Source organism: Talpa occidentalis, unplaced genomic scaffold, assembly GCF_014898055.3.
Source record: "Talpa occidentalis isolate TD23 unplaced genomic scaffold, MPIMG_talOcc4v2.1 talOcc4.5, whole genome shotgun sequence".
Taxonomy (NCBI): Eukaryota; Metazoa; Chordata; class Mammalia; order Eulipotyphla; family Talpidae; genus Talpa; species Talpa occidentalis.
The window spans coordinates 101,690,957-101,717,481 of NW_023604861.1; the positions used below are offsets into that span (position 1 = coordinate 101,690,957).

At 39.5% G+C, this 26,525-nt stretch overlaps 1 protein-coding gene across 4 annotated transcripts in view; it reads right to left on the bottom strand.

Annotated features, from left to right (window-relative positions):
• TBC1D8 (TBC1 domain family member 8) overlaps nucleotides 1-26,525 on the bottom strand; it is a 108,771-nt gene that overhangs the window by 62,715 nt on the left and 19,531 nt on the right. For 3 of the 4 annotated variants that reach the window (XM_037527978.2, XM_054701911.1, XM_037527979.2), the window contains exon 2: nucleotides 3,447-3,557. In XM_037527978.2, coding sequence (XP_037383875.1) covers nucleotides 3,447-3,557 — 111 coding nt within the window. Of the gene's footprint in view, nucleotides 1-3,446; nucleotides 3,558-12,320; nucleotides 12,376-26,525 lie in introns of those variants that run through there. The other variant, XM_054701910.1, reaches the window with a different exon arrangement.

Below are 26,525 nucleotides of genomic sequence, written 5' to 3' on the forward strand. Positions count from 1 at the left end.
ACACACATATGGTTTATGGCCTGTCCGCTCTCAGTCAATTTTCCAGCCCAAGGACATGTGTGGAGGAGGGCAGGGAGCCAGCGCTATCTGAAGACTAGCCTCGCACAGTGGGACGAGCCTGGGCCAGGTGTCCAGGAGGGCGATAAGGAGCTCTGGGGACTGGACATCCTGGCAGTGGTGAAGGCCTGCTGACTGCTGAAGTCTCTTTGTTCAACTCACTATAAAAAGGCAGCTGTAAATGAAGTGTTAAGGCAGTTTCTTTAGTGTGTTAACCTCCCCCGTCTTCCAGATTGCTGGCTGTCTGAGTAAAGCGTACTTTAAAGTTTCAATTCCTGTCTCTACTTTATTGGCATTTGGTGGTGACAGGTGGCCCAAACCCCAGTCTTCTGGTTACACTCTGTGCCCAAAATATGAATTAAAAAGTCACACTCATGTGCTGTGGTATATACACCTACAGAGGTGTGAAGCTGTACTCCCAAACTTACGTGTTATTGTAAACCAACAGTAAATTAATAAATGTTTTTTAAGTCACATCATGTTAGTGCAAATCAATGGTCAGTCTGGGATAATAACCAAGCAGGAACAAGGTGAGGAGAAACAGCACAGGAACCCAGCAAACGCTCCACAGCAAAAAAACAAGCTTATTATAAATAAAAAAAGAAGCTAGAGCAAGGCATTCAAAGGACCACTAGTCTGTCCTAGAAGAAAATGAGGAAAGAAAGGAAATTCTCATAAATGCTTCATAACCCAAAACAATACAATAAGAACATGACTTCTGGGCCTCCCCGGTGGCGCAGCGGTTGAGCGCTGGGTTGCAAAGCTGCTTGCGGCCTCTGTGGCGCCGGTTCAATCCCTGGCTGCTCCCCGGCCACTGGAGGAGGGTCCCACATGGCGTGCAGACCTCTCCTGCCGCCCGCTGCTCCCTTCAGCAGTGTCCTTCGGTCCTTCTGCCTGCTCTGCTCCCCACTCTGGCTCTGGTGAATTCTCTCACCCTCCCGAGCTTCTGACTGTACCCAGTGCATGTATAAGCAAAAACAAAACAAACAAACAAATAAAAAAAAAAAAAAAAGAACATGACTTCTATAAAACAAGAGCTCAAAGATGAGATGGTGAAAAACAGATCAGAGACCTAGGAAAGTAAGCTGAGGATCAAAATAACATGACAAGAAAATTAGTAAAAAAGAGCAGTACGTCGGAAACACAATGCTGAAAACTGAATTATTAACAGAGGAATGGGTTATGTACAGCACAGAGAGTGCAGCTAAAAAGGGACAAAGAAAAACAAATGAAAAGCAAATGACAGCAATCCAACAAAATGTTTCTGAAGTGGAGAATCCAGTAAATGGAACATAAAATGCATTTTTAAAATATAATACATACACAGAAGAAATTTTCCTCAAAAGATTAAAGAAATCCATCTTTGTGCACACATCAAGTTCTTGAGAATTCAACATAAGGTGCTTAATTCAGTAACATAACACTAAATTAATAAACTAACAATGACAACAGTATAGTGAAAAAAGCTCATCACACAAGGGGGAGTTTTCTCTCAGGGTCATACTAAATACTGAGACACTAGAGCTATGCTCACCAAACTCGAGCATGACCACATATTACAGCCCAAGGAGTTGTTCAATCCAAAAGCAAGAGACAAACATTTGCAAATGTGCCGCATTATTGAGGTTAGAAAATCTAGACAATTCAGAGAGGGGTCAAAATAAAAGATTCTGCATTAGGAAAGCCATACCTGAGTGAAAGCATTATGTCAACTTAAATAAAGATCTGAGGCAACAATGATAGAAAGCCTGGTAACAGAACAGAATGGAATTACAGTGTGAAATTAGTAATAAAGGCTTAAAATGAGAGATTGGTCTTCCAGTTACAAAATAATCTAAGGAGATGTACTGTATGGGCAACTAAAATATGGTATTATAAATTTGAAAGTTGAAAGTTGCTAAGAGAAGAAGGTAAATAGACACTGACAATCACTTCACAATGTGTACAAGTGTTTAACTGTCTTGTACACCTGAGACTAAAATTATGTTGTATGTCAATCATACTTCAATTTAAAAAAAATTAAAAATGAGACTTAGGCTAGGAATTCAATGAACATTTTCAGATTTGAAACATTGTTTTCAAAAGCCATAATTCTAACCTTGTAATACTTTCAAAATCTCTTCCCTTAACCTTACTTAGTGAACACTATAGAAAATAACCTCTTGTGCTAAAGAAACATTTATTTGAAGTTTAACATTTCTTTGGTTTCACTCTAGTCTCTTTTATTGAAAGTAAAAAATGTAATATTTTTATCATAAAATAGCATTTTCAGCAAGCTGAAGCTGCATGTTTATAAAGGTACTTCTATTTATCTTTATAACTCCTCTTAGCTGTCCAAACGCATTATGAAGTTGTCTGGGATGATGTGAACCAGTGTGACTAGAAGTTACTTTGGGTGATAAGGACATGGGGTAAGATTTTTTTTTGTACTTTTCTGTTTCCAATTGATTCCTTTATATTGAGCACGGCTCATTTTATCATTTTATGCAAATATAGAATTAGTGTCATAATTTAAAAAACAAAACAAAATGGAGTGGGGAAAAATATGTATGACAATTTTCTTGTTTGCACTTTTCCTATTTTTCCTTGGAAGAAATAATCCAGTGTTATTAAAGAATGTGATGTAATGTTGAAAGCTTATAGTAGCTGAGTTTATAGTTAGGGTTAAAAGAAAAAAAAAAAAACAAAAATGAAAAACCTCAGAGTGACTAGCACTGGATAAAGGGTTACAGGCGATTTCTTTTTCCTTCTTTCTCGCCTATGTCTTTAGTTTCTGGAAGGTGAACATTTATTGTTTATATAAGTGAAAATTCCATCTTGGCTTTGTTTTTTAATGTAAGGGGCTTCTCAGGACATAAAGGTTCCCAGCCCCAAGGTGCATGAGTGAGACTTAGCGCCTGTGAGAGAACCTGAAAACTCAGATGGAGAAGATGCAAAGGTTATTTCTAAATCCTTGGGGCCCAGCAGTCCAATGATTCTCTCAGGAGGTAAAGACTGCCCTGTCAGAGCAGTCCTCAGACATTCCCCTCGTACCAGTGTATGCACGCATCCAGGCACACATCTGTTATGTGCGACACAAGATGAAGGAGAAAATGGCTCAACCCATAGTGAACAATCTACAGCACTCCGGAACAACACACCACTCAAAAGCCTGCCATGCCCAAGCTAAGTGGTCAAAACAGTGCCTCTATGTGCTTTTTGATGTTTTTTTTTTTTTAAAGAAAAAGAGCTCGTAAAAGCAGATGAGGTTCTAAAGGGAGTTACCTTCAAGCGTCACCAACATGCAGATACTCAGCATGCTCAGATGTTAAGGTTTGGAATATTCCAACTGGAACAAAACTCACCCGTGGCTATGGCCCAGTAAACGTCTGATCCACTCAGTAACTCACCACATGCGATGGGAGAATAAACCTGGGACCCAGGAACTTGGAGCAGAATTCGAAATGGAGCAACCCGGGCATTGGAATCCAGCACTGCATCCAGAGCACCTACCAGGCGACCTGTAAAAGAAAAACAGTGTAGCTCTGAGCACGGGATCTGACCAGGTCAGCAGTCAGTGTCACGGCTGCCTGGTCCAGTGCACGAAGCAGTGTGGTCTGTGTCTGTACTTGATGCTATTTGGGGCAAACCTGCGGTGCAGTTCTTCTGCTCACCTGTCAAGAGCCTGAGTTCCTTGAGACCAAGGGCTCTAGCTGTCTTGTATCCATTTCCCAGCATTTGGAACAAGACCTGGCATTTTGGGCACTCAGATATGCAAAACCAACAAGTAAATTAGAGGCCCTGAAAGAGTCATCTAATGTGGCTAGGCGTCTGCATGCCTCAGCATTTCAACACAGGACTATAGAGTCTTAACTCCCAACTTGAATCCTAGCTCTCCCACTTTTGAGCTGGGGCATGTTAGTTAACTTCTCAGTGCCCTGGTTTCTTCTTTTGTAAAAATGGTGCAACTACAGTACACCTATTTCATAGGGTAATTTTGAGAATTAAATGAGTTAATGTAGTCAACATTCAAAGTGCTCAGACTACTGCCTGGCCACAGAAGTACAATGTAAAAGTATTGCTTAGTTTGGAAACAACCCAAATGCCCAAAAATAGATGACTGAATCAAGAAGATGTGGTACATGTACACCATAGAATATTACTCAGCATTCAAAAAAGATAAACATATGCAATTTGCAGCAACATGGATGGCGCTGGAAGGGATCATGCTCAGCGAAATAAGCCAAAAAAGAAAAAGAAAAATACCGGATGGTCTCACTCATAGCAGGAATCTAGAAAACTTAAATAAGGGACCAGGAAAATGAATAACTATAAGAAAGTGAAAATCTGAATCAACAAAAAACTATGAAACAGACACTTTTGGGGGGGTGGGGGACGGGAGGGGAGGGATTGGGATCAGAATGGGGGGGTTGCAATTGTATGGGGAATATAAAAATAAAATTTATTATTAAAAAAAAAAGAAGGACAAAGATTAAAAAAAAAATACTGTAGTAAGAAATGTTGATAATATGCGGGCTGATTTCTTTAAGGCTGTGGTTTAGGAACATGTGTTGAATAAACAGGGATGCATTTTAAGTTTACATAATAATAAAAATAACTATTATTATACACACAAAAAAAATAAAAGTATTGCTTAGTATTATTTAACCATCATCTTAAAGGTAAAAGAATCATCCCACCCTACTCCAGAAAAGTGCTATGAAAAGCATTAAAAAATATATCAAAGTAGAAATCTTAAAAAAAAAAATATATATATCAAAGTCTTTCACAGGCCATAAGGCACACAAAGTAAAGGTTTATCACTGTCGTAACAGCATCGTGAATCAACAGCAGACAAAACAAAAACACCCACACTGCTCCTTCCCAATCTTTTATTACCTGGAATCAACATGGCTGAGATTAGAATTAAGTCCCTTTACCTTGCTTTACACATACTTAAATCGTGAGTCTGAAAAAGGCCACAGGTTGCCTAAGCAACTAATATTTTTTAAACAAACGCAATATAAAAAAGACAATTGCCATGATTAGGGAGTAAGTTACTAATTAACACCACATCACCTCCCAGATATGGTACTACGCAAACAAGGATATCCTCCTATACAGCCACAACACAACAACCACCCATCCAAAAGTTAACACTGGTACATTCCTATTATCTAAACCTCAGATTCCATTCAAAAGTGGCCAAGTAACCCAATAATGTCTTTAGGTACAATGGATCCAGTTTGTTACTTTAATATAGAATCTGAGTAGCAGTTGAGGGGAGCTCTTAGATTAACAGTTTGGGGAGGAGGGGTGCCAAGGACAGAGTTAAAGATCTACTTGCTTTAAGAGTGCCAAAGCAACAAAGACTACATGGGAGAGGCTTGATAAAGAAGCTGCTGAAGATTAGAAAAAGGCTTTAAAAACCCCACCCAGCCCACACACATACACATACCAAAGTTGTAGAATCCATATCTAGTTTGGTAAAAAGAAAAACCCAAGCAACAAAAGAAGGAAGCGGGAAGGGTGTGCAGTAACTTAGAGCAGCCACTACACAGAAGCAAGCTTTGTGATTGGCAAGAGTGGTGATTGTTTTCTTCAAGACAGGAGCTTTTGCAATGGGTGGGACATTTTATGCCAACACAACCAACCCAGCCCCTTCAACTGGTGGGAAAATGGGGAGGGAGCAAGTGCAAAGCAATGAGGGGACTTCCAGTTTCAACTCCAACACATTAAGAAGTCAGCACTCCCACCCGAACAAGAAAAAGTTGAGAAAACTGAAAATCAATGGCGTTCCTTGGACCCATCAGAGTGAACTAAAATCACTGGTTAAATCATAACCCTGAAATCTGGAGAGAGATAGGAGAATCCTCAAACACAGGCAAGATCTGTTCACCTAAAACAGAAGTAGCTAGAGTAAACCGGTAGGGTGAGAGTAAACTAACTTGAACGAGAAACTTCTGATCCCCTGCTTGCACAAGTCTAACCATGAGAAACTGACCATGTTTTCACTAAAAGCCACAAAATACCCACTCATGGCTCTCCAGGGGAGAAAGGAGGAGTCATCACAGAGCACATTCTCCATAACAAAGGTTCCGCTCCAGAGGAAAAAAGCTTTGGTAGAGGGGGAAGGGCATTTCTAACTCCAACCCTCTACTCTTCCTGTCTCACCTAAAAAGGTGAAAGAGGAGCAGTTAAACACTCATAAGGGCACAGACCAGGACCACAGACCCACTGAGATTCACTGATAAGATTACAAAATCCGTCCCCTGCCCCAAACTTTAACCACCTGAAGAACAGATTCCAGTTAATGGCAGTAGGTAACAGCTGAGAGAGGCTGTAAAGAGTCAGACTTCATCTGAGGAGGAGTTCCTAAGGAAGCCCAAAGACAAAAAGGAAAACTAAAATAAGGACACCTGAGGAATCTGAACCCACTGGCACCTGTAACTACAACAAATATTAAACACAGCCAAGTCCTAATCAGAATAATATAAGACATACTAAATTATTTTCACTTGATACATTTGTCTGACTTACAAGAAATTACTAGGAATCCTAAAAGGCAATAAAAAACAACTTGGAGAAACAAAGCCAGAATCAGAATGAGCATGGCATGATTTTGGAATTATCTGAGAGGGAATTTAAAATAACTATCACTAATAGATGAAGGGTTGCAATGCAAACGGAGACAGTATGCAAGAACAGATGAGTATAACGTAAGCAGAGAAATGGAAACTAATCACTATAACTGTAATCTTCATACAAACGGAAAGGTCCATGTTTCCTGCCCCATCTAAGGAAGAGTAGAGCAGAGAGGCCAGGAGAAGCTGAAAAGGACTAGGGACAGACGACCTGGAGGAGGCACATGTCAGAGAAAGGTGTGAAGAAGCAGCTGCACTCGCCTTGGACCTATACTGGGGCTATGCAAGGAGACACTTGAAAGAAACTGAGAGACTCGTGGGGAGGCTGACAACCGCAGCCTTTATCACGACTTGCACTTTTATTTTGTTCTTTTCCTTCCAGACTTGCCTGGCCCCTTCTGCCCCTTTCTTAGGGGCCCCCACCTGAAGGTGCCTTAGACTTGTGGCAGGCTTTCGGGCCTCAGTGGCCCCACTTTTGGTCAACCCTGTTTGGCTGGGCATTTACCCAAGAGGAGATGGGTAATTTGGGGTGATTCATTGGGAAATTATATCCTTTCTTCTCTCTCTCTCTCTCTCTCTCTCTCTCTCTCTCTCACACACACACACACACACACACACACACACACACTAATTCTATTAAAGTCTTTTCTATTTATGGTCTCACACACTAGGACTATGTTTTGTATTCATGCAGACAATGGCAGAGCCCATTTAAAGCAGGCAGGTTCAGGGATCTCAGAATGCCCCTCACTCTGTCCATTGACATAACCACTTAAAAAGGACTGCTAGAAATAAACACCTAACAGAAAGGAAAACTGCATTTTGCGAACTCATTAGTAGATTGGACATTGCTAAGCTGAACTTAAAGAAAGGCCAGTAGAAATCTCCAAAACTGAAATACCAAAAAGGAGAAAAATTATCTTAAGTTATAGACTGAGAATTTTCCAGAACTATTTACAGAGACCAGACCACAGATACAGGACATTCAGAGAATTTAAAGTGGCTTTAATACCAAAAATATATATACCTTGGGCCAATAAGAAAACCAACTGACTTACTGAGACAGGGCCATATGCCCACCTGCAGCCATCACAGGCTGATGGGAACTCTCAAGGAATACAGGGACTAATTAAGATCGATACTTCAGTAGATAGCCACTAGGACAGACTTTGGTCCTAAATCTTAAGAGACAGATTGTAAACTCAGTATAAAAAAGAGCCCAGAACACCTCTCAGAGGCCAGGGAATACGTTCTCCTCTTGCTCCTGCTTCCCTGCAGTAATTTAATAAATCTGCCTTTCTACTTTCCATACTGTCTCTGGTGAATGCTTTCACCCCCACAAAACCTGTGTCCCTTCACACATCCATCTCCTTCACATGGCAATAATCACAAATGTGAATGGTCTAAACACACTAACTAAAGACTAAGATTTCAGACTGGATTAAAAAAAAAAAAAAAAAGCCCAGTTTTATGCTGTCCTTGAGAAATCCACCTTACGAGCATTGAGATAGGTTAATAGTAAAGAGATGGAGAAGGATATAAAGAAATGGAGATATGTGTACCATACTAACACTAAGAAAAAGAAAGCCCAGTAGCTGTATTAATTTCTGACAAAGTGGATTTCAGAAAAAAATTATCAGGGATAAAGAGAAGCATTATATTATCAATAGAGGGATAAATTATCCAAAAAGACATAGTAAACCTTAACATGAGCACATCCAACAAATGAGCATCAAAATACCTGTAGCAAAAGCTGATAGAATGCTAAGCAAAAACAGATTAATGACTGCTAGAGATTTCAATACCCATCTTCCAGTAATTGATAGATCAGCAGGCAGAAAATCAATAAGGATATGTTTGACCTAACCTGCACTATCAATCTGACTGACATGGACAGAACATCCATCCAACAATATCAGAATATACATTCTTTGCAAGCATGCATGGAATACTCACCAAGATAGGGTATCTTTCTATTAAAAATAATAGAAATCATAGAAAGCATGTTCTCAGATCACAGTTAAGTTAAACTAGAAATCAATAGCAGAAAGATAGCTGGAAAATCCCCAAATACATGGAGGTTAAACATACTTCTAAACAATGTATGAGTCAAAGGAGTTTTAAAAGAATTTTTTAAATATTCTCAGCTAAGTAAAAATGGAAAACACAATTTAGAAAAAATGCAACACAACAAAAACAGCTTTGAGAGAGATTTATAGCATAAATTTATAGGGTAAATTACAAAAAACTGAAAAACAATTTAAGCTTCTCCTTTAAGAAACTACAGAAAGTCATTTAACCCTAAATAAAACAGAAGAGCCAAATAAAAACTGAGCAAAAAAGTTGAAAACAATGAGAAAAATTAATGAAACTAAAAATTCAGTAAAATGAATAAACCTCAAATGAACAAAAACTAAAAAAAATTATACAGAACACAATTACCCATATCAGAAATGAAAGTCATCACAAGTGTACCCCTTGAGTATTAAGTGGATAATATTATGAATAACTACATCCATAAACGTGATACATTATATGAAATGGACCAATTCCTTGAAAGATACAAATTACCAAAACTCACACAAGGAGAAATCAACCAGCTGAATAGGCCTATGTCTCTGAAAGAAATTAAATTAGGTAATTAATAACCTGCCAGAAAACACCACTTCCAGATGGTTTCACTAGTCAAGTCTATTAAATGTTAAGAAATGGTAACAATTCTCCACAATCTTTTCTAAAAAGCAAAGGAAACACCTCCTACCTCATGCTATGAGGCCAGCATTATCCTAATACCAAACAGTTCTTTATCTTTATAATAAAGGAAAACTACACATCAGTATCTCCCATACCAAAATCCTCAACAAAATACTAGCAAATGAAATCCAAGAATGGATAAAAAAATTACCACTACCAGCAGGACTTACTCCAGCTGTACAAGGTTGGTTCAGCATTTGAAAATCAATAAATATAATCTACCACATCAACAGGCTGAAGGAAAAAAAAAAAATCCTATCAAGTAATGCAGAAAGAGTATTTAACAAAATTCAACATGCTGGGAAGATAGTGTCAGAATCACAAAGAATTGCTTGGTGTAGAAAAACGCTCTATATATTGGCGACAGAAGTAAAATGTTCTGTATTAGTAGTAAAGGAGAGTCACAAGGAAGAAACAGTAGGGAGGAATTGGGTTCTTCCCTATACAGAAAAGGGGGAACTTTACATCTGTCAATATTAGCAAATTAATTGGAATTAACACTAATATGTAGATAAGAGGAACTAGATGTGGGGTATAGATGAGACCTCTCTAAACTACATTTGCAATTTTTCTGTAAATCTGAAACTGTTCTAAAATAGTGTTGTTGGACCTCCCCTGGTGGTGCAGTGGTTGAGCACTGGGCTGCGAAGCTGCCCTGCAGCCGCTGCAGAGCCAGTTGGATCCCCGGCCCCAGGCAAGGGTCCCACATAGCGTGCAGACCTCTCCTGTCGTGCCCGCTGCTCCCCTCAGCAGTGTATTTCGTCAGTCTTCTGTTCTGTTTCCCACTCTGGTGAATTCTCTCACCCTCCCGCGCTTCTGACTGTACCCAGTGCTTGTATAAATAAATCTATCTTAAAAAAATAAATAAAATAAAAGAGTGTTGTTTTTTTAATAAGGAAAGTCATGCCCCTCTGCAGATAAGGGGCAGGGTGAGCCCTTGCCTGTGCAAATACAAACCGCTACTGAAGAAGCTTGAGGAGGGGGCAAAGGCGCTGACCCGGGGCAAAGGTGCTGTTCCCAGGGCACCCAGGGAACCAGACAACTACAAAGACAAAAGAAAAAGAACACAACAGGGGGCCAAGACAGCAGAGAAGATAAAAACCAAGAGGTGGGACATGAGTTCTCAGCAGGAAAACCAAAAACTGAGAAATAATATTTAGAGAGAAAAATTATCCTTAATTGCTATTGAATGGGCAAAGATCTCTTAACATGACAAGAAATCCTACAAAATAAAAACAAGTGTAAGATATTTGAGAATTTGATATGTGTCAAAGACAAAAATAATTTCATATAAATAAAGCAAATCTGGCTGCTACTGTATGGCCTCCACAGGCGCACAGCACTTCTTGTCTTTTGTCCTTTTAAAGGAAATCAAAGGGCCTCCTTGGTGGCACAGCGGTTGAGCGCTGAGTTGCAAAGCTGCCCGCAGCCTCTGTAGCACAGGTTCGATCCCCAGATGCCAGGCGAGGGTCCCACATGGGCCACATGGCGCGCAGACCTCTCCTGCCGCCCGCTGCTCCCCTCAGCAGTGTACTTCAGTCCTTCTGCCTGCTCTGCTCCCCGCTCTGGTGAATTCTCTCACCCTCCCACGCTTCTGACTATACCCAGTGCTTGTGTAAATTAATAAATAAATAAAAGAAATCAAAGATAATTCTTGTAGCCAGACTCACTAGAAAAAAACTTTGTAGCTACTGAAGGTGCACAGTTTGTGTCTGTTTTCTCATCAACCCTCATAACCACCTTTGTAGGGAGAGCCTAAGCAGTCAAGGATGACACCAGACTCCCCAGCTGGTTCCAGAAGAGGAGTTTCTCCTGCTCCAGGACTGTTTAAAGCAGGGCAACAGTTACTTTCAAAAATAGGCCTCCCTGGTTATGCAAGGGGTTAAGTCTCAGAACTATCAAGCTATCCAAAACCACTGCAGCATGAGTTTTGACTCCCTGCCCCCCTCCCCCCACCACCAGGGACCTGACCCAGACTGCACAGCAGACCTCTTCTGTCTCACCCGCTGCTCCCCTCAGCAGTGTATTTCAGTCAGTCTGCCTGTTCTGCTCCCCACTCTGATGAATCCTCTCACCCCCACCCCCGTGGCCTATATCCCAGTTCTTGTATGCGCAAATATATCTTTTTTTGGTATATAAATCTTTAAAAAAATGCTTCCTCACCCACAAACCAACATCTCTGTCTGCATTCAGAATGACACTTCTCTGATGAGCCTGAATTGGCCAAGTCTCCACTATATCCAGGAACGAACCCCCCCAGTGTAGGGCCGCTGGCAGGGAGCAGTCTGGTTTTCCTTCTGCAGCAGCTCCATATGGTTTGTCTGGCGCTACAGGAAAAAACCCTCTGGGCAACTCACTGAGTGTAACACACCTATTTTTAAGCTATTAGAATAGCAAGTGCCCCTGATAGCTATCCAGTGGCCAGTTTTATAATTGGGGCCCAAGTAGGGACCTGCTAATAATTTAGTTTCAGTGATACGGCTGGACAGGTGCACATGGATTCACCAAGTTTAAGACAGTATGGCCGCTACTAACAGGAAAAACAAGGACATTTGGAGAAGCCCCCCCACTGCCTCCTGGTTTTTATAACCTGCATGTTGGGCCTAATAACGACCACAGACAACAGTGTCAACATGTTCTGCTCTTACCTATAATAGTAGCACAAAGAAACATTTTTTTAAAAAAAGCAATACTCACACCCCACATAAAGCATTTTAGTAAAAGTCCGAAAACCTAGTCTCCACCCCTCCCCTGTCTGCCCCCCCCCCCACTGGCCCCTGCATTAAAGAGAACAGGTCTTTTTAATGGCTTTGGGCTTAGAAGTAACATACCCGAGCAAACCTGTGACAAAAAATTCTATTATTTCAGTAAAAAGCTTCTCTTTACCTGGCAGTGTGCCACAGCTCGGCAGCATCCCACAGCCCATGGCCTCTGGGAAACCAATTTGGTCAGAAGCACTAGCTTCATGTTTGGACTGTTTAGTTTGGCTATTGTCACTGTTTTTTGGAAACTTAGAAAAGCAAATAAAGAACCAAAATACAGGAGTAACCAAAATGAAAAGTAACCTTAATTGAGAAGGATCATATGAAGTCCTTTCTACTGACTATCAAAAAAAAAGGGGGGGGGGTAATCTATTCTCAATGTGAAGCCCTACCTGTCCAAAAACAGATTCATAATCCAAATGTTTAAACTTTTTAATTTTTACAAAGCATTTTGATAATTCAATGTATCTTTTAGTGTGGATCCCTTAGGATTCTCACAAATCTCCTCTAAGACGTGAAACACCAGTGCTATTTTCAGAGCGTGGCAGATCCTGGTCAAAGCCACAGGGTAACCAAATCATGTGGGAAACTTAGGCACCCGCCACCCGATGAGATCATCTTTGTAACTAAATGGATAACGTAGGAACCACATGCCCACCACGGGGACAGGAAGAGTCTGCCGGATCCACAACACAAGTCCCATGAGCAAGGTACCGTCCAGAGAGGAGCGCTTCAAGGGCATCACTTGGGAGGGATTCTGGCCCTGGTTCTCAAGAACAGTGCAGGCAGCCACCAGGTGCTCACCTGCACGCTGTGTCCCAGATTAGCAGGAACAAGGACAGACACACAACGACCCTTTGCTTTCTCAGGAAACCAAGACAGGACAGACAGTACAGCTGCTATCTTTGATCAGCCAGAGAGAGTTTCACTGACAGATTAATAACCCTATTCACACAGGAATTAGAGAATTTTTTTGGTCTTCACTCAAAAACTGAAATTTCTTTACTGGATACAGTTTTCTAAGGTAAAAACAGGAGGTAGAGGGGATGGTTGCACAATGTGAATGTACTTAATGAACTGTGAACTGTACATTTAAACAGTTCAAATGGTCAATTTTATATTTATGTGTATTTTTACAATTAAAAAAATCTGACATGGGCCTCCCTGGTGGCGCAAGGGGTTAAGACACAATCTATGAAGCTTCTGCAGCATGAGTTCGATCCCCTGGCCAGCCAGGGAGCTACCTACATGGCAAGCAGACCTCTCCTGACTTACCCACCCACTGCTCCCCTCAGCGGTGTATTTCAGTCCATCTCCCTGCTCTGTTCCCCACTCTGTCCCTGGTGAATCCTCTCGCCACCCACTCCTTTGTTTAAAGATTTAAACAAATCTTTAAAAAAAAAAACAAAAAAAAAAACACCTGACATTGCTAGTGGTCAAAATTTGCCACAGTTGAATTCCTACAGCAAATATAAAAACTTTTCCTAACCCCTTCTTCAAATGATGAACCATAAACACATCTGAACATAAATGCAGTCTAGAGCCACTCTGCTGAATTCTGACATGTTCTTTTAGTCGCACCATAAATAACCTTTGTATCGGGATGAAGCTGATTGCTTTGGCTCAGACCTAACACAGATCCTGTCATAGTCAACTTCCAAGCAGGGTGATGTAACACTCAAAATGCATGACTACACTGAATTCCCATCATGACAGTTCCAAACACAGTGATCACCCTGCTTTAGACCTGTGTTGCTGTGGATATAATGAATGCTACTCTGAAAATTCCCCATATTCCATTCACTGGATGGAATTTAACTGATTTAAATTCTTATAGTGAAGGGATGATTCAAGGCTATAAAATGAAAGGCATGGAGCACAGTTGGAGAAAGAAAACCAAGATAAAGAGCTCAGCTGTGAGATCTGATATACCCTTCAAATGAAATGCCAGCTGCTGGGGCATCTGGGATGGACAGGGATGGATATCTGCCCCACTTCCTGCGCCAAGTCCAGCACACTCCCAGGTCATGCACAGCTCTGCCCTGACACTGTTATGCCATCTTCGGCTCCTCCCCAAGGCTATGAAATAGGACCCACTTGCTCCAGGACTGCCTGTTTATCACCTTAATAGTTCCAACTCCCCCTACTCTGCTCCTCTCATTCTACTAGGAACTTTTCAGATACTTCATTGTCACCCTTTAAAAAAAAAACAAAAAACACAAAAGCTGTATATAATGTACAAAACTTGGTTAATATGAAGATAAGTATATAACCCCATGATACTATCACTAAATTCAGAAACATGTCCCACAATTGCTGCCAAACTTCCTCCCAAGCTCTTACTCGTTACCATCATCATTATTATGTGATAAGAACATTTAACAGGGGCCTCCCTGGTAGCGCAAGGAGTTGAGCACAGCACTATGAAGCTCTCTGCAGCCTCTGCAGCACGTTTGATTCCTGGCCAGCCAGGGAGCTACCCACATGGCATGGCAGACCTGTCCTGTCTCGCCCACTGCTCCCCTCAGCAATGTATGTCAGTCAGTCTGCCTGTTCTGTTCCCCACTCGGTCTCTGGTGAATCCTCTCACCCCCGCCCTCACACCTCCTGCCTGTACCCCAGTTCTTGTATGCATAAATAAACAAATCTTTAAAAAAAAAAAAAAGAATATTTAACATAAGATCAATCCTCTTAGAACACTTTCAGGTATACAATATTGTTAGCTGTTATTAGCACTATCCTGCACAGTAGATCTCTATGATGTACTCGTGTTTACATAAGTGAAACATCCCTTTTGTTTAATACCACTCTGGTTTCTTCTCCCCCAGGCCCTGCAACTACAATTCCACCCTCTGCTTCTGTGAGTTTGACTACTGTAGACTCATCCTATAAGTGGTATCATGTAGTATCTGTCTTTCTGTGACTGGCTTATTTTACATAGCATAAGGCCCTCAAGTCTCATTCACGTTGTTTCAAACAGCAGGATATCTTTTTTTAAGGCACTGTCAAAACATTTTAATCCTAAACTTTCCTCCCTTGGTTCCAGTAATCTCTAACCCATAAAGACCTAGAACCATCCCCTAATCCATGATGCCTAGCTGAACAAGTCTCAAAATTATGTTATACTGACCCTTTTGCAACTAAATGGAACAGAGGCTGCAATCGCTTATCAGTTTCTGCTACTTCAAAAGAACCAAAACCCTATGGTAAGACATTTCTGACCTCTCAATTCTGTTGGGAAAGTTTAGCCACTGGGTCAAGTATTTTAACTACCCGATGCACAGTGCCACTTGTTCACTGTAATCACAGACTTCCTGTTTGAGAATTCTGATGTTCCATTTTGAACAAGCTACCTGTACTGTAAAATCACATTAACAATTATAAAGAATATCTTTTCCAAAAGCCTCCCCTAAAAAAAAAAAAAAAAAAAAAAAAATCTAACCTCAATTGGTTACCATAAAGCACTCTGTTTGGATTAAAAAACACATTTTTATTTATAATTTGGGGGAATACATAAAAGCACAAAGAAAATCTTCTAGCATACCTTACCACTTATCAATAACCCCTTGGTATGTGTCTACATGGCTTCTTTTTTAACTAGCCACAGATTTGGACTATTTAGTTCCCACATTGAGGATATTGGGGATTTGAAGTAAAAAAACAAGACTGAACACGAAATACAAAGAATTCTCCTTTCCTGCTCAGAGACAATTGCAGAGGCTGTTAAACTTGTTCAGCAACACTCGCATTCATGGTGCACAAACCGGTTTACCAGCCAAATTTAATCATTACAGCAGCCTGCTGCCTGATAGCACCCTATGCTGTTACAGCCACAATTCTACCTCCTCTTTGCAAACCACACTTTTGTTTAATGGCCTTGTACATAATTAAAGGCAGGAAATGGAGCTTGGAGGCATTCAAGGACCACAGAAAAATAAATAAGATAAAGCAATAGTGTCTCCTTTGAAAAATGGAAATCAATACAAGAGTCAAAGGGTCAGAGAACAAGACATTTGCATATGAGCAAGTTCAAAATGAAAGACACAGCTTCCACCAAAACCAGTACCTCACATGGAAAGAGCCTCCTGGGAGCCTGTGAAACTGCAAACAAGTCTTAAAAGGGATGAACCTGCCTTACCTGATGTCAGAATTACTACCTTACATGCATTTCAATACAGCAACTCCTGTGCTATTTTTAAAACCTGTTTTTACTGAACACTTACTACATGCCAGGCACATTCTACTTTGATTAATCCTTCCCAGAAGGTAAAGCATTATCACAGATAACCTCCGTGAAAGGGAGGTGCCATATTTCTTGTCCCCACTTACATGCAGCTGCCTTCATTTGCAAGTCCCAGTGTGCCATGAACCAGAATTCCTGAATGGAAGAGTTAATAGGAACTAGAGGCAGAGCTGAGTGGCCAGGTAGACCTATATAACACAGAAGGTGGGCAGGCACTCTCTCTTGCTTTTCTAGCTTCAACTTGTAGCCTGCACTGCTGGAAGGAGACTTGGAAGAGAAATGTGGAGACATGCAGAGGCACTGGAAGAGACACTAGGAGGCTGCTCCTGGACGGTGGCAGAGACAATGGCATGGCAGTAACTGTAGACTTTATATGTTGGATATGTGGTATATTTTGAGTTTTTGAGTTTCTCTTTCTGAAACCCGCTTAACTCCCTTTTTCAGGTCTCAGTGGCCACGCTTCAGATCAAGCCTGTTTGGCAGGCATTTGCTCGTGAGAAGGTGGGTAATTTGGGAATCTTATTTGAATTCCTTTCTCCCTACTTCTCCATGCAACACAAATTCTATTTAAAATATTTTATGCTGAGTCTGCTTTGTCTTTGTGCATTCAGGTGGTTGAATTCCTTTTGGAGTATGTATCCCTTAATAGTTTTGGGGTCCCTGAATGTCCCTCAGATGTGCACTGACAGTATTTTCATGATTTGTAAACTGCAGCTAGTGAGAAAACAGTGGGTTCCATTGATTTTGGAAATGTACAGGTAGCACAAGAGGTCAAGCTTAGTATTACTGTTTATACCATTTACTACCTTTGCAATGAAGTCCATACTTACATCTGACTTTCAACACTTACGTCCTAGGCGTCAAATTATATCTAATTTGTAATTTGCAACAACTGAATGTTAGATGTTTACGACATACAGAACCTTTCTGAACTTCAAGTGTATATATAGGGAATATACAGGTAAAGGTAGGGATTCTTTATCAGTTCCCAACACCTGGTAGACCTGACTCCTGTTGTGCCCATAATAAATATTTGTTTAATGAATCCTCTGAATAAGATAAAAATCAAAGAACACGGTTCTTTAAGCTCAATTGAAAGAAACCTTTTCCATATGCTACAAGTAGCTGGAATTTTATTCAGTGTGGATTCTGATCTTCAAATCTGATTACTCAATCTGCCATCTGTCACTCCCTTTCAGCAACATGCAACATATCAACAGTTGCATGGCTCAGTTACAGAACTCCACTAATCTTATCTTAGACTTCGCAGAAGGTAAGTGTTTCAGTAACTAAATTTATCTTGGAGATTAAGTAGAGGCTCTTGTTTTGTTTGTTTTGTTTTTTAGAGTAAAGAAAGGACACAGTACAAAAATCTCAGCTTGTACTAAATGTGTACTTTTGATACTGAACCTTCTCTTCTGTAGAGTTACACAGATGGGAATTTAGCCATTAATTCAAGAAAGAGAAAAAATAGAGAGAAGGCCAAGCTGGACTATAAAGACCCCCACACTACCTCCTCCAGGACAGGTGTCCATACCATAGAAACAAGGACACAAATGTACTCCCACCACACATGGTCTGCCTTCCCAGTAAGGTGACATTATTGTAGACCTGGTCTTTACCAAGCTGCCAGTTTCACAGAACCTACTGCCATCTTCAAGTCCTAAGAAAGCTTTGGACAAGGGCACAGTCATGGGTGGGTCACAATAAGGTCCAAGGCAAAATAAAGAGGAAAAAAATAATAACAGTTTGCCAGTGTCTCTAAGGCCATTAAACATTTGGAAACAATGGTCACTTGTCCATTTCAGAAAACCTTTCCTAGAGACTGTTCAACATGGTGGCACCTCCTCCCAAAGCAAAAACAAACCTACAGCTAAAACCAGAATTTCTCTCTGAAACATAACTGAAAACTAGCTGAACAGCACTGTCACATCAAAGATTTAAAGCACCACATCAGGAAGGGTAGAAGCAAAAGCATCATACAAGGAACTCCATTCCCAACACAGCAACCCACAATCAGGAGTCAGGAGTTCGTAAGCAACATCAGGCACCCTAATCCATGGCACCTGAACCTGAAAGAAACCCCCCAAAGACTGGATTTGAAGACAATGGGACTTGGTCAAGAGATTCAGAACTGTAAGGAACTAAGATTCTGCTCCTAAAGAGCTTGAGCACAGACTCAAGCTCCAGAGCACAGACTCCCCTCCAGATCCAGTGCAAAAGCTGCAATTTGAAAAGCGCTTAGACCATAAGTATAAAAGATCTATTTACTAATCTTAAAGGATCAGTTGGAGGTGGCAAGAAACATCTGGGGAATCTCTGGGGACACATGCCACTTTTTAGTTATTCCCATATTCTGCTAATGCTGGTACCATTAAAAATGGCAAGCAACATTTTAAAAAAATATTTCCAGTTGCCTGAAGATCCACCAGAATCATGAATGAAATAGTAACTATCTGAATCAGGAAGTTCATGACCAACCTATTATACTGGCAGAAATAAATGGTCCTTAAGATCCTTCACCCCAGTGAAGAGAGGGAACAGTACCTAAGACAAATTTGGGGACCAACTAAATAAAATGTAGAAGACCACCCCAATGTCATCTTTGTATCTGGATTCAAATACATGCAGTCACCTTGGACTATAAGTTCCAGCATGCCATAAATTGGACTTTCTGGCAAGGAACAGCACCATCACATCAAAGAATAAAAGCATCACATCAGGCAGAATAGAAGTGGTGACAAGAAAATGGCTATGGCGTGACTTACAATTCTTTGAAATATGCAAAGGAAAATAAACCCAAACATAGACCAAAAAAGAGAAGATCAATGAATGTCAGAGCTGGCTCTTTGAGAAGTTAAAACTGACAACATCTTTAGCTAGAAACACTTAGAAAGAGGGCTCAAATAAGTAAAATGAAAAGAGAGAGAGGTTACAATGGAAACCAAAGGATCATAAGAGATTATGATGAAAATTATATACTAACAAAGTAGGCAAACAAAAAAAATGAATCAATTCCTAGAAATATACAATCTTCCAACTCTAAAACATGGAAAAAATAGAAAATCTGAACAGACCACTTACTAATGTGAAGATTGAATCAGTAATCTAAAAAACTCCCAACAAAACTCCAGGACCAGACAGCATCACTGATCAATTATACCAAACAATCAAAGATTTAATGCCTATCATTTGCAAACTTCCAAAAAGGTTTAAGTGAAGAGAACACTTCCAAATTCCTTATAGAAGGCTAGCAATTTCCTGATACTAAAATCAGACAAGAACACCACAAGAAAAAGAAAATTAAAAAAACAATATCCTGGATGAACATACTGCAAAAATACATACTCAAAAAAAAAATTAGTAACATACTGCAAAAATACATACTCAAAAAAAAATTAGTAAACTGTATTCAACAATACAGTAAACGGATCATACATAATGATTAAGTGGGATTTATACCAGTGATTTAAGGATCTACAATATCAACGTGATAAACCACATTAACAAAATGAAGGGCACAAATCATATGATCATCTCAAAAGATGCAGAAAAAAAAGCACTTGACAGAATTCAATAATCATTTATGATTTTTTTTAATCAACAAATTGTGAAGAAATGACACATACCTCAACATAATAAGGGGCAGATATAAGCCCACAGTTAACATCCTACTCAATAGCAAAAAAGTTTAAAGTATTACCTTTAAGATCAGAAATAAGATAAGGATGTCCACTCTTACCACTTTATTCAACATATTATTGGAAGTCCTAGCCAAAGCAATCAGGCACCAAAAATGAAATAAAGTATTCAAATTGGAAAGGAAGAAGTAAACTGAACACTATTTGCAGATAACAAGATTTTATATATATATATATATGACACACACACATATATATATATGCCTACAGAGTATACCAAAAAAAACCCTGTTAAATCTAGTAAATGAATTTACTAAAGTTGCAGGGTACAAAATTAATATACAGAAAGTTAGTTCATTTTTAGTATATAAAAATGTAACATCAGAAAGAGAAATTAAGAAAATTATCCCATGTACAATTTCATCAAAAATAATAAATTTAAGGAGGTAAAAGGCCTATTACCCTGACGCTGATGTAAGAAACTGAAGATGCAAAGTAGAAAGACACTCTGTGCTCACAGACCAGAAGATTATTAAATGTTTGTACTGCCCAAAGCAATCTGCAGGTTCAAAGTAAATATCATCAAAATTTCAATGGCATTATTAACAGATATGGAAAATTAAAATATAGATTGGTGGAACAAAATAGAAAACCGAGAAATAAATAGCGTGTCTGTGGTCAATTAATTTATGACAAAGGAGGGAAGACTATAAAAAGGGCACAGTCTCTTCAATAAATGGTATTGGAAAAAGTGGACAGTCATATGCAAAAGAATGAAACTGGACCACTATCTTACAACACAGGCAAAAATTAACTCAAAATAAAGGAATAAAAATTCTAGAAGAAAACATAAGTAAGCTCCTTGACATTGGTCTTAGTGATGTTTTCTTGGATATAACTCCAAAAGCAAGAGCAACAACAAAAGTAAAAACAAACCAGTGGGACTACATCAAACTAAAATGTTTAAGCACAGTGCTAAAAATCATCAAGAAAAATAAAAGGCAATCTACTAATTGGGAAAAGTTATTCACAAACTATATAATAGATAAGGGGCTAACAGCTAAAACATATAAAGAAGTCCTACAAGTCAATAATAAACAATCTGATTTAAAAATTGTCAATGGATCTAAACAGATGTTTATCCCAAGAAGGATTCAAATGATGAACAGGTACCTCAAAGAAATGTTCAACATGGCCAATCATGAGGAAATGCAAATCAAAACCACAATGAGATAGCTCCTCACACCTGTCAGAATGTCTATTATCAAAAAGAGAAAAAATTTAAAAAGAGAAGAAATAAGTAGAGGCAAGGGAAAATGGAACCCTGGTGCACTGCAGAAAAGTAAATTGGTGCAGCCACTGTGTTTGGTAATGTGGAGTTCCTCAAAAAATTAACACTCAAATATAATGTGATTCAGCAATTTCACTTCTGGGTATTTATTCAAAGAATACAAAACCACTAAATGGAAAAGTTGCATGTACTCCTATGTTCATCCCAGCATTATTTACAAGATATGGAAACAAAGTAAGTGTCCATTGTAAAACTGAAACACACACACACATATCCCAGAATACTACCCAATTATAAAAAAGAATATTCTTGCCATCTGCAAGATTTCAACATGGATGAAATAAGAAAAAAAACAAAACACTGATGATTTCATTTATATGTGGAATCTAAAAGAACAAAACAAAATCTTAGATGTCGAGGACAAACTGGTGGTTAACAGAGGGGAGAGGCCTTAGAGGAGGAAAAAATAGGTGAAGGGGATCAAGAGGCACAAATTTTAAGTTATAAAATAAGTAAGTCACAGAGAAGTAATGTACAGCTTTGGGAATAAAGTCAGTAATGTTAACGTACATCTGAAAAGATGTGAATCCACACCTCTGAATCACATATGGTGTTATGTACCAATGTTCCCTCAATTAAAAAAATACCATTTTTAAAAATTAAAACAGACATCGAGAAAAAATGTTTTAAAGTCAAAATAATTCCTTAAAAGTTATTGTAGCTTTTCACAAAGACAGTGCTGAAAGCAAAATAGGAAGCCTCTGATACTCCCAAAGTCAAAGCAAAAGCTTTGAAGTCCAAGAAAACAGTGCTGATAAGTATCCATAATCACAAAAAAAGAAAAAAATATAGGGCCTCCCTGGTGGTGCAGAGGTTAAAGTCTCAAAACTATCAAGCTATTGCCAGCCACTGGAGCGTGAGTTTGATCCCCAGCAAGGGAGCTGACTCACATGTCTCAGCAGACCTCTCCTGCCTCGCCCACTGCTCCCCTCAGTAGTGGATTTCAGTAGATCTACCTGTTCTGCTCCCTACTCTATCTCTGGTGAATCCTCTCACCCCGTGCACCTCTGACCTACACCCCACTCTTGTATGCATAATTTCTTTTAAATCTTTAAAAAAATATGTATCTGCATATCACCCACCTTCCTGAAGAGTTCCCCCAGGAGAAACAAGCTTGGTCACTGTGCCCCCATCAAGTTCCTGTGACCAGTGAGTCAGGAGTGAAGACAATAGAAGACAACAACCTACTGGTGTTCAGTGTGGAGGCCAAGCCAACAAGCACCAGATCAAACAGTGTGCAGCTGTGAAAAAGTTCTGTGACATTGGCATGGCTACAGTCAACACCAGCCGGAGAGAAGGTGGCATGTGTTCCACCGACTCCTGACTAGGGTGCTTTGGATGTGGCCAACAAAATCAAAATGGAGTCCAGCTGGTGAATTCTAAACAAGTTTTTTCACCATAAAAAACACATTCTATATTTTAAAAATCTACAATTTTGTACTACAAGTTTGAAAAAAGCTGAGAAAAGATACATAAATCATTATGGCAACCATGACACAGTGCATGCAAATGGTGAATCACTAAGTTCTTCACCTGAAACTAAAATGTTTGAGTTATACAGCAACAATAAAAATAAAATGAAAATAAATTTTAAAAGAAAGAAAATCTTTCCTTCTGAACCTAAGAGGCATATCTGCCAACATCTATGGGCAATGATCCCGTAGGGAAAAAAAACAGGGAGCCAGTAATTTGAAAAAAATCAAATAAAATTAAAATCTCGTAAGATGAAAGAGGAGCCTCTGCTGCAGCAATTTACTTCCTCAGACTCGTTTCTATTATTACCATGAATTTTCTACTGGGAATTCTGATCTTGAAATCTAACAGTTCAAAGTCTTCCATTTAGGAAAAATTGTTGAGGTCTTCAAGACTCTGAATCCCAGCAACAAGTCAGTGCATGGAACTTGTTGGCAAAATGCTGAGATTTATTCTGCAGACACAAACTTAGTGGTAATGACGGAAATGGGCCATTTCATTGGCCCAGCTCTTTGAATTAGAGAAACTAGTCACCAAAAGAAAGAGGGTAAGTAGGTCCTTATCAGGTAAGGCTGACATAAAAAGGGACAAGCAACTTTCAGAAGGGTAGGGTGTTGGTTAGCCAAGATCGAAACAGCTAAATTGTTAGAGTGATAAAAATAGAAATACATTTAAGAAAAGTCCCCACCAACTCCACATATCAAACTAACTTCATGTTTCCATGTTTTCTTCTGGTAAATGGGCGCTATTTATTTCACCAGGAAAGAAGAGGGCAGGAAGTGGTATCTTAAAACTTGACTGGTTTCATTGTGCTAGTAACATCCCCAATGCCCTGAGAAGACCCAGCAGACTCATGAACTCCAGGCCACAGGAAGCCTCAAAGAACACTCACTGGGTCTAATCTAGGGGACTTGTGTCTTGGTATAGAAAAGCAAATTCTAGGTTTGAATCCTGACTCTCTCCTTTGTTAGCTGTGACTTAAATAAGGATCTTCACCTTTGTCAGCCTCAGTTTTCTTGTCCATCCAACAAGGTCGACATGGATATTATATGGAAATATGTGCAAAGCACCTGGCCACACACCTGTCACAGGTTGAACTGTGCCCCCCACCAAAAAAAGGTGTTGATTTCTCTACCTACCAGTAACCTCAGAAAGTGCCCGTATTTGGAACTAGGGTCACTACATGTAATTGGTTAAAATGTGTTCTTACTGGCGTAGGGTAGGTCCCCCTGGTCTAATGGCCTCCCAAGAAGACAGCCATGTGAAAACAGACACACAGGGAGAAATCCCATGTGCTGACACAGGTAGAGATGGGAGCTATGCAACTGAAAGGGGCCCAAAGATTTCTCAACAACTCCAGCAAGAAGAAAAACAAGGAAGGATTCCCCTACAGGTTTCAGAGGGAACATAGCCGGCTTACTTCTTGATTTTGGGCTTCCAGATCCCTAGAACTGTTGTTCTGTTGTTTTAAGCAATATACTTTGTGGTTCTTTATTACAACAGTGCTAAGAAACTATTATAGCACACTGCCCAACAGACTTCCTAAAGCTTCCTGCACTCAAGCATGGAGAGTAAGAGAGCTTCAAATGTACAAAGCAATAGCTCTCTGCTACCTCCCACAACAGACTGGCCAACCCATCTGGACCCAAAGTGGATTTCATAACCAATATCTATTTACTTATCTACTTGGTAAATAAATATTTACTTATCTATTGGTAAATAGATACTTACCAATTATCTATTTCATAACCAATATCTATTTACTATTTACTATTTATTTCTTCTATCACCCTACCTAGTCAATAATTTACTTTTTAAAAAGACAAATTCATGAGGAACAACTATACATTCAAAGTCTATGTGAGGCTCTTAAAGGGAAAAACATTTTTTTCAGCCTTTCTGAGAGTGAACTCTAGAATTTCTCTGGTCCCTGATCTGCATCCATCCATCCAACCATCAGGGTGAATTCTGCCTACATCACAAAACCCAATCCTCCTGAGCACTCAAATCACCTGGGGACCTCTCAGAACCCTAATACACAAATGGTCTGTGGTGTGGCCTAGAATAGGGGCTACTGATAGCCCTCCGGGCTCTCAAACCACAGGCTCTGTCCTAATATTTTTACATGTAAGCAGGGGCCTTTGCTATTTGAGGGAACTGCCCACTAAAATCTGCTAAGAATAAATTAACCCAGGAAAGCCTACACACCCATCAATGGATGAATGGGTAAAGAAGTTGCATGATGCTTACATAGACATGGATACAGATAAAGATAGAAACATATTATTCAGCCATGAGAAAGGACATGCTGCCATTTGTAACAACTGGACCTTAAGGCAGTATGCTAAATGAGTCAGATGGAGAAAAACAAATACTGTATGATATCATTTATATGTGGAACCTAAAAAAGTCAAACTCATAAAAACAGTACAATGATGGTTACCAGGGGTTGGTGGATGGGGATGTTGGAGAGATGTCTAAGTATAAACTTGCAACTAGTAGAGAAATATGTTCTGAAGATTTAATGCATAGCATAGTGATTATAGTCAACAATTATTATAAAGTTCTAAGTGTCTAAGATTGGATCATAATTGTTCTAACCACAAAAAAAGAAATGATAATTATGTGATGTGATAGAGCTGTTAGATAATGTTATGGGGTTATGTAAATGTATCAAATACATAAATGTATTAAATGGATATACTGTACTCTTTAAACTTCCAAAGTAGTTCAATGATACTGCAATTAAAAAGAATTTAACCCACACATAAGAGGAAACCAACTTTCAGTAACTAAACGCAAAAGCACAAGTGGCCTGGGCAAGGATGCCTATCTCAGGTTCAGCTTGGCAGTACAAGCAACAGAAATTTAAGTTCCAGAAAACTCCAGACAGACCCTAAGAACACAATGAGCAACTGAGTCATCTGTGAACCTAATAAAAGCTTGCTCACAATCACTCACCAGGGCATGGACTATAGACATAGTCACTGGAAAGAAGACATCTAGAGGGTTGTGCACACTGATATACCTGGGAGGATTTTGAATGGGACAGTTACAATTTAAAGCTTAGAAGCTGAGCACTATTATATTTAAGTGCCATAGACCCAGTAAAGGTTTGAAAAATTTTTTTTTTTTATCTTTTAGCCCTTTGAAATTTAGCAGCCCAGAAATGTTGAACACACACATTACATGACAACATTGAATAACCTAACCTAATGGATCTCACAAAAGAGCAAACCTCCACCTCTCCAGCGGAATATAACAAAGCCCCTCAATGACTACAGAACCATTTGGAGAGCAAAGGGGAAAAAAAGTCAGAAAAACAATTTCAAAGAGCCTTAAGAAAAAACATAAAAGCGATACTGTAGTCTAGCCTTTATGATGTTGCTATAAGGTGTCTATTTGACTACAAGTCATTTCAACAGCCCCCTCAACACTGTGTACATTGTTACTACTGTCATCAGCTAATAAAAACAGCATGTCCCAGAGACTTGGATAAGCTCTTCCCACTCATTATTTCTGTGTAAGCCTCACTACCCAGGAGGTGGGCAGGTTATATCCTAGAGACTCAGAGAGGTTATATAGTTGGTATAAGGTCACAGAGCAAATGAGTAGAGACAG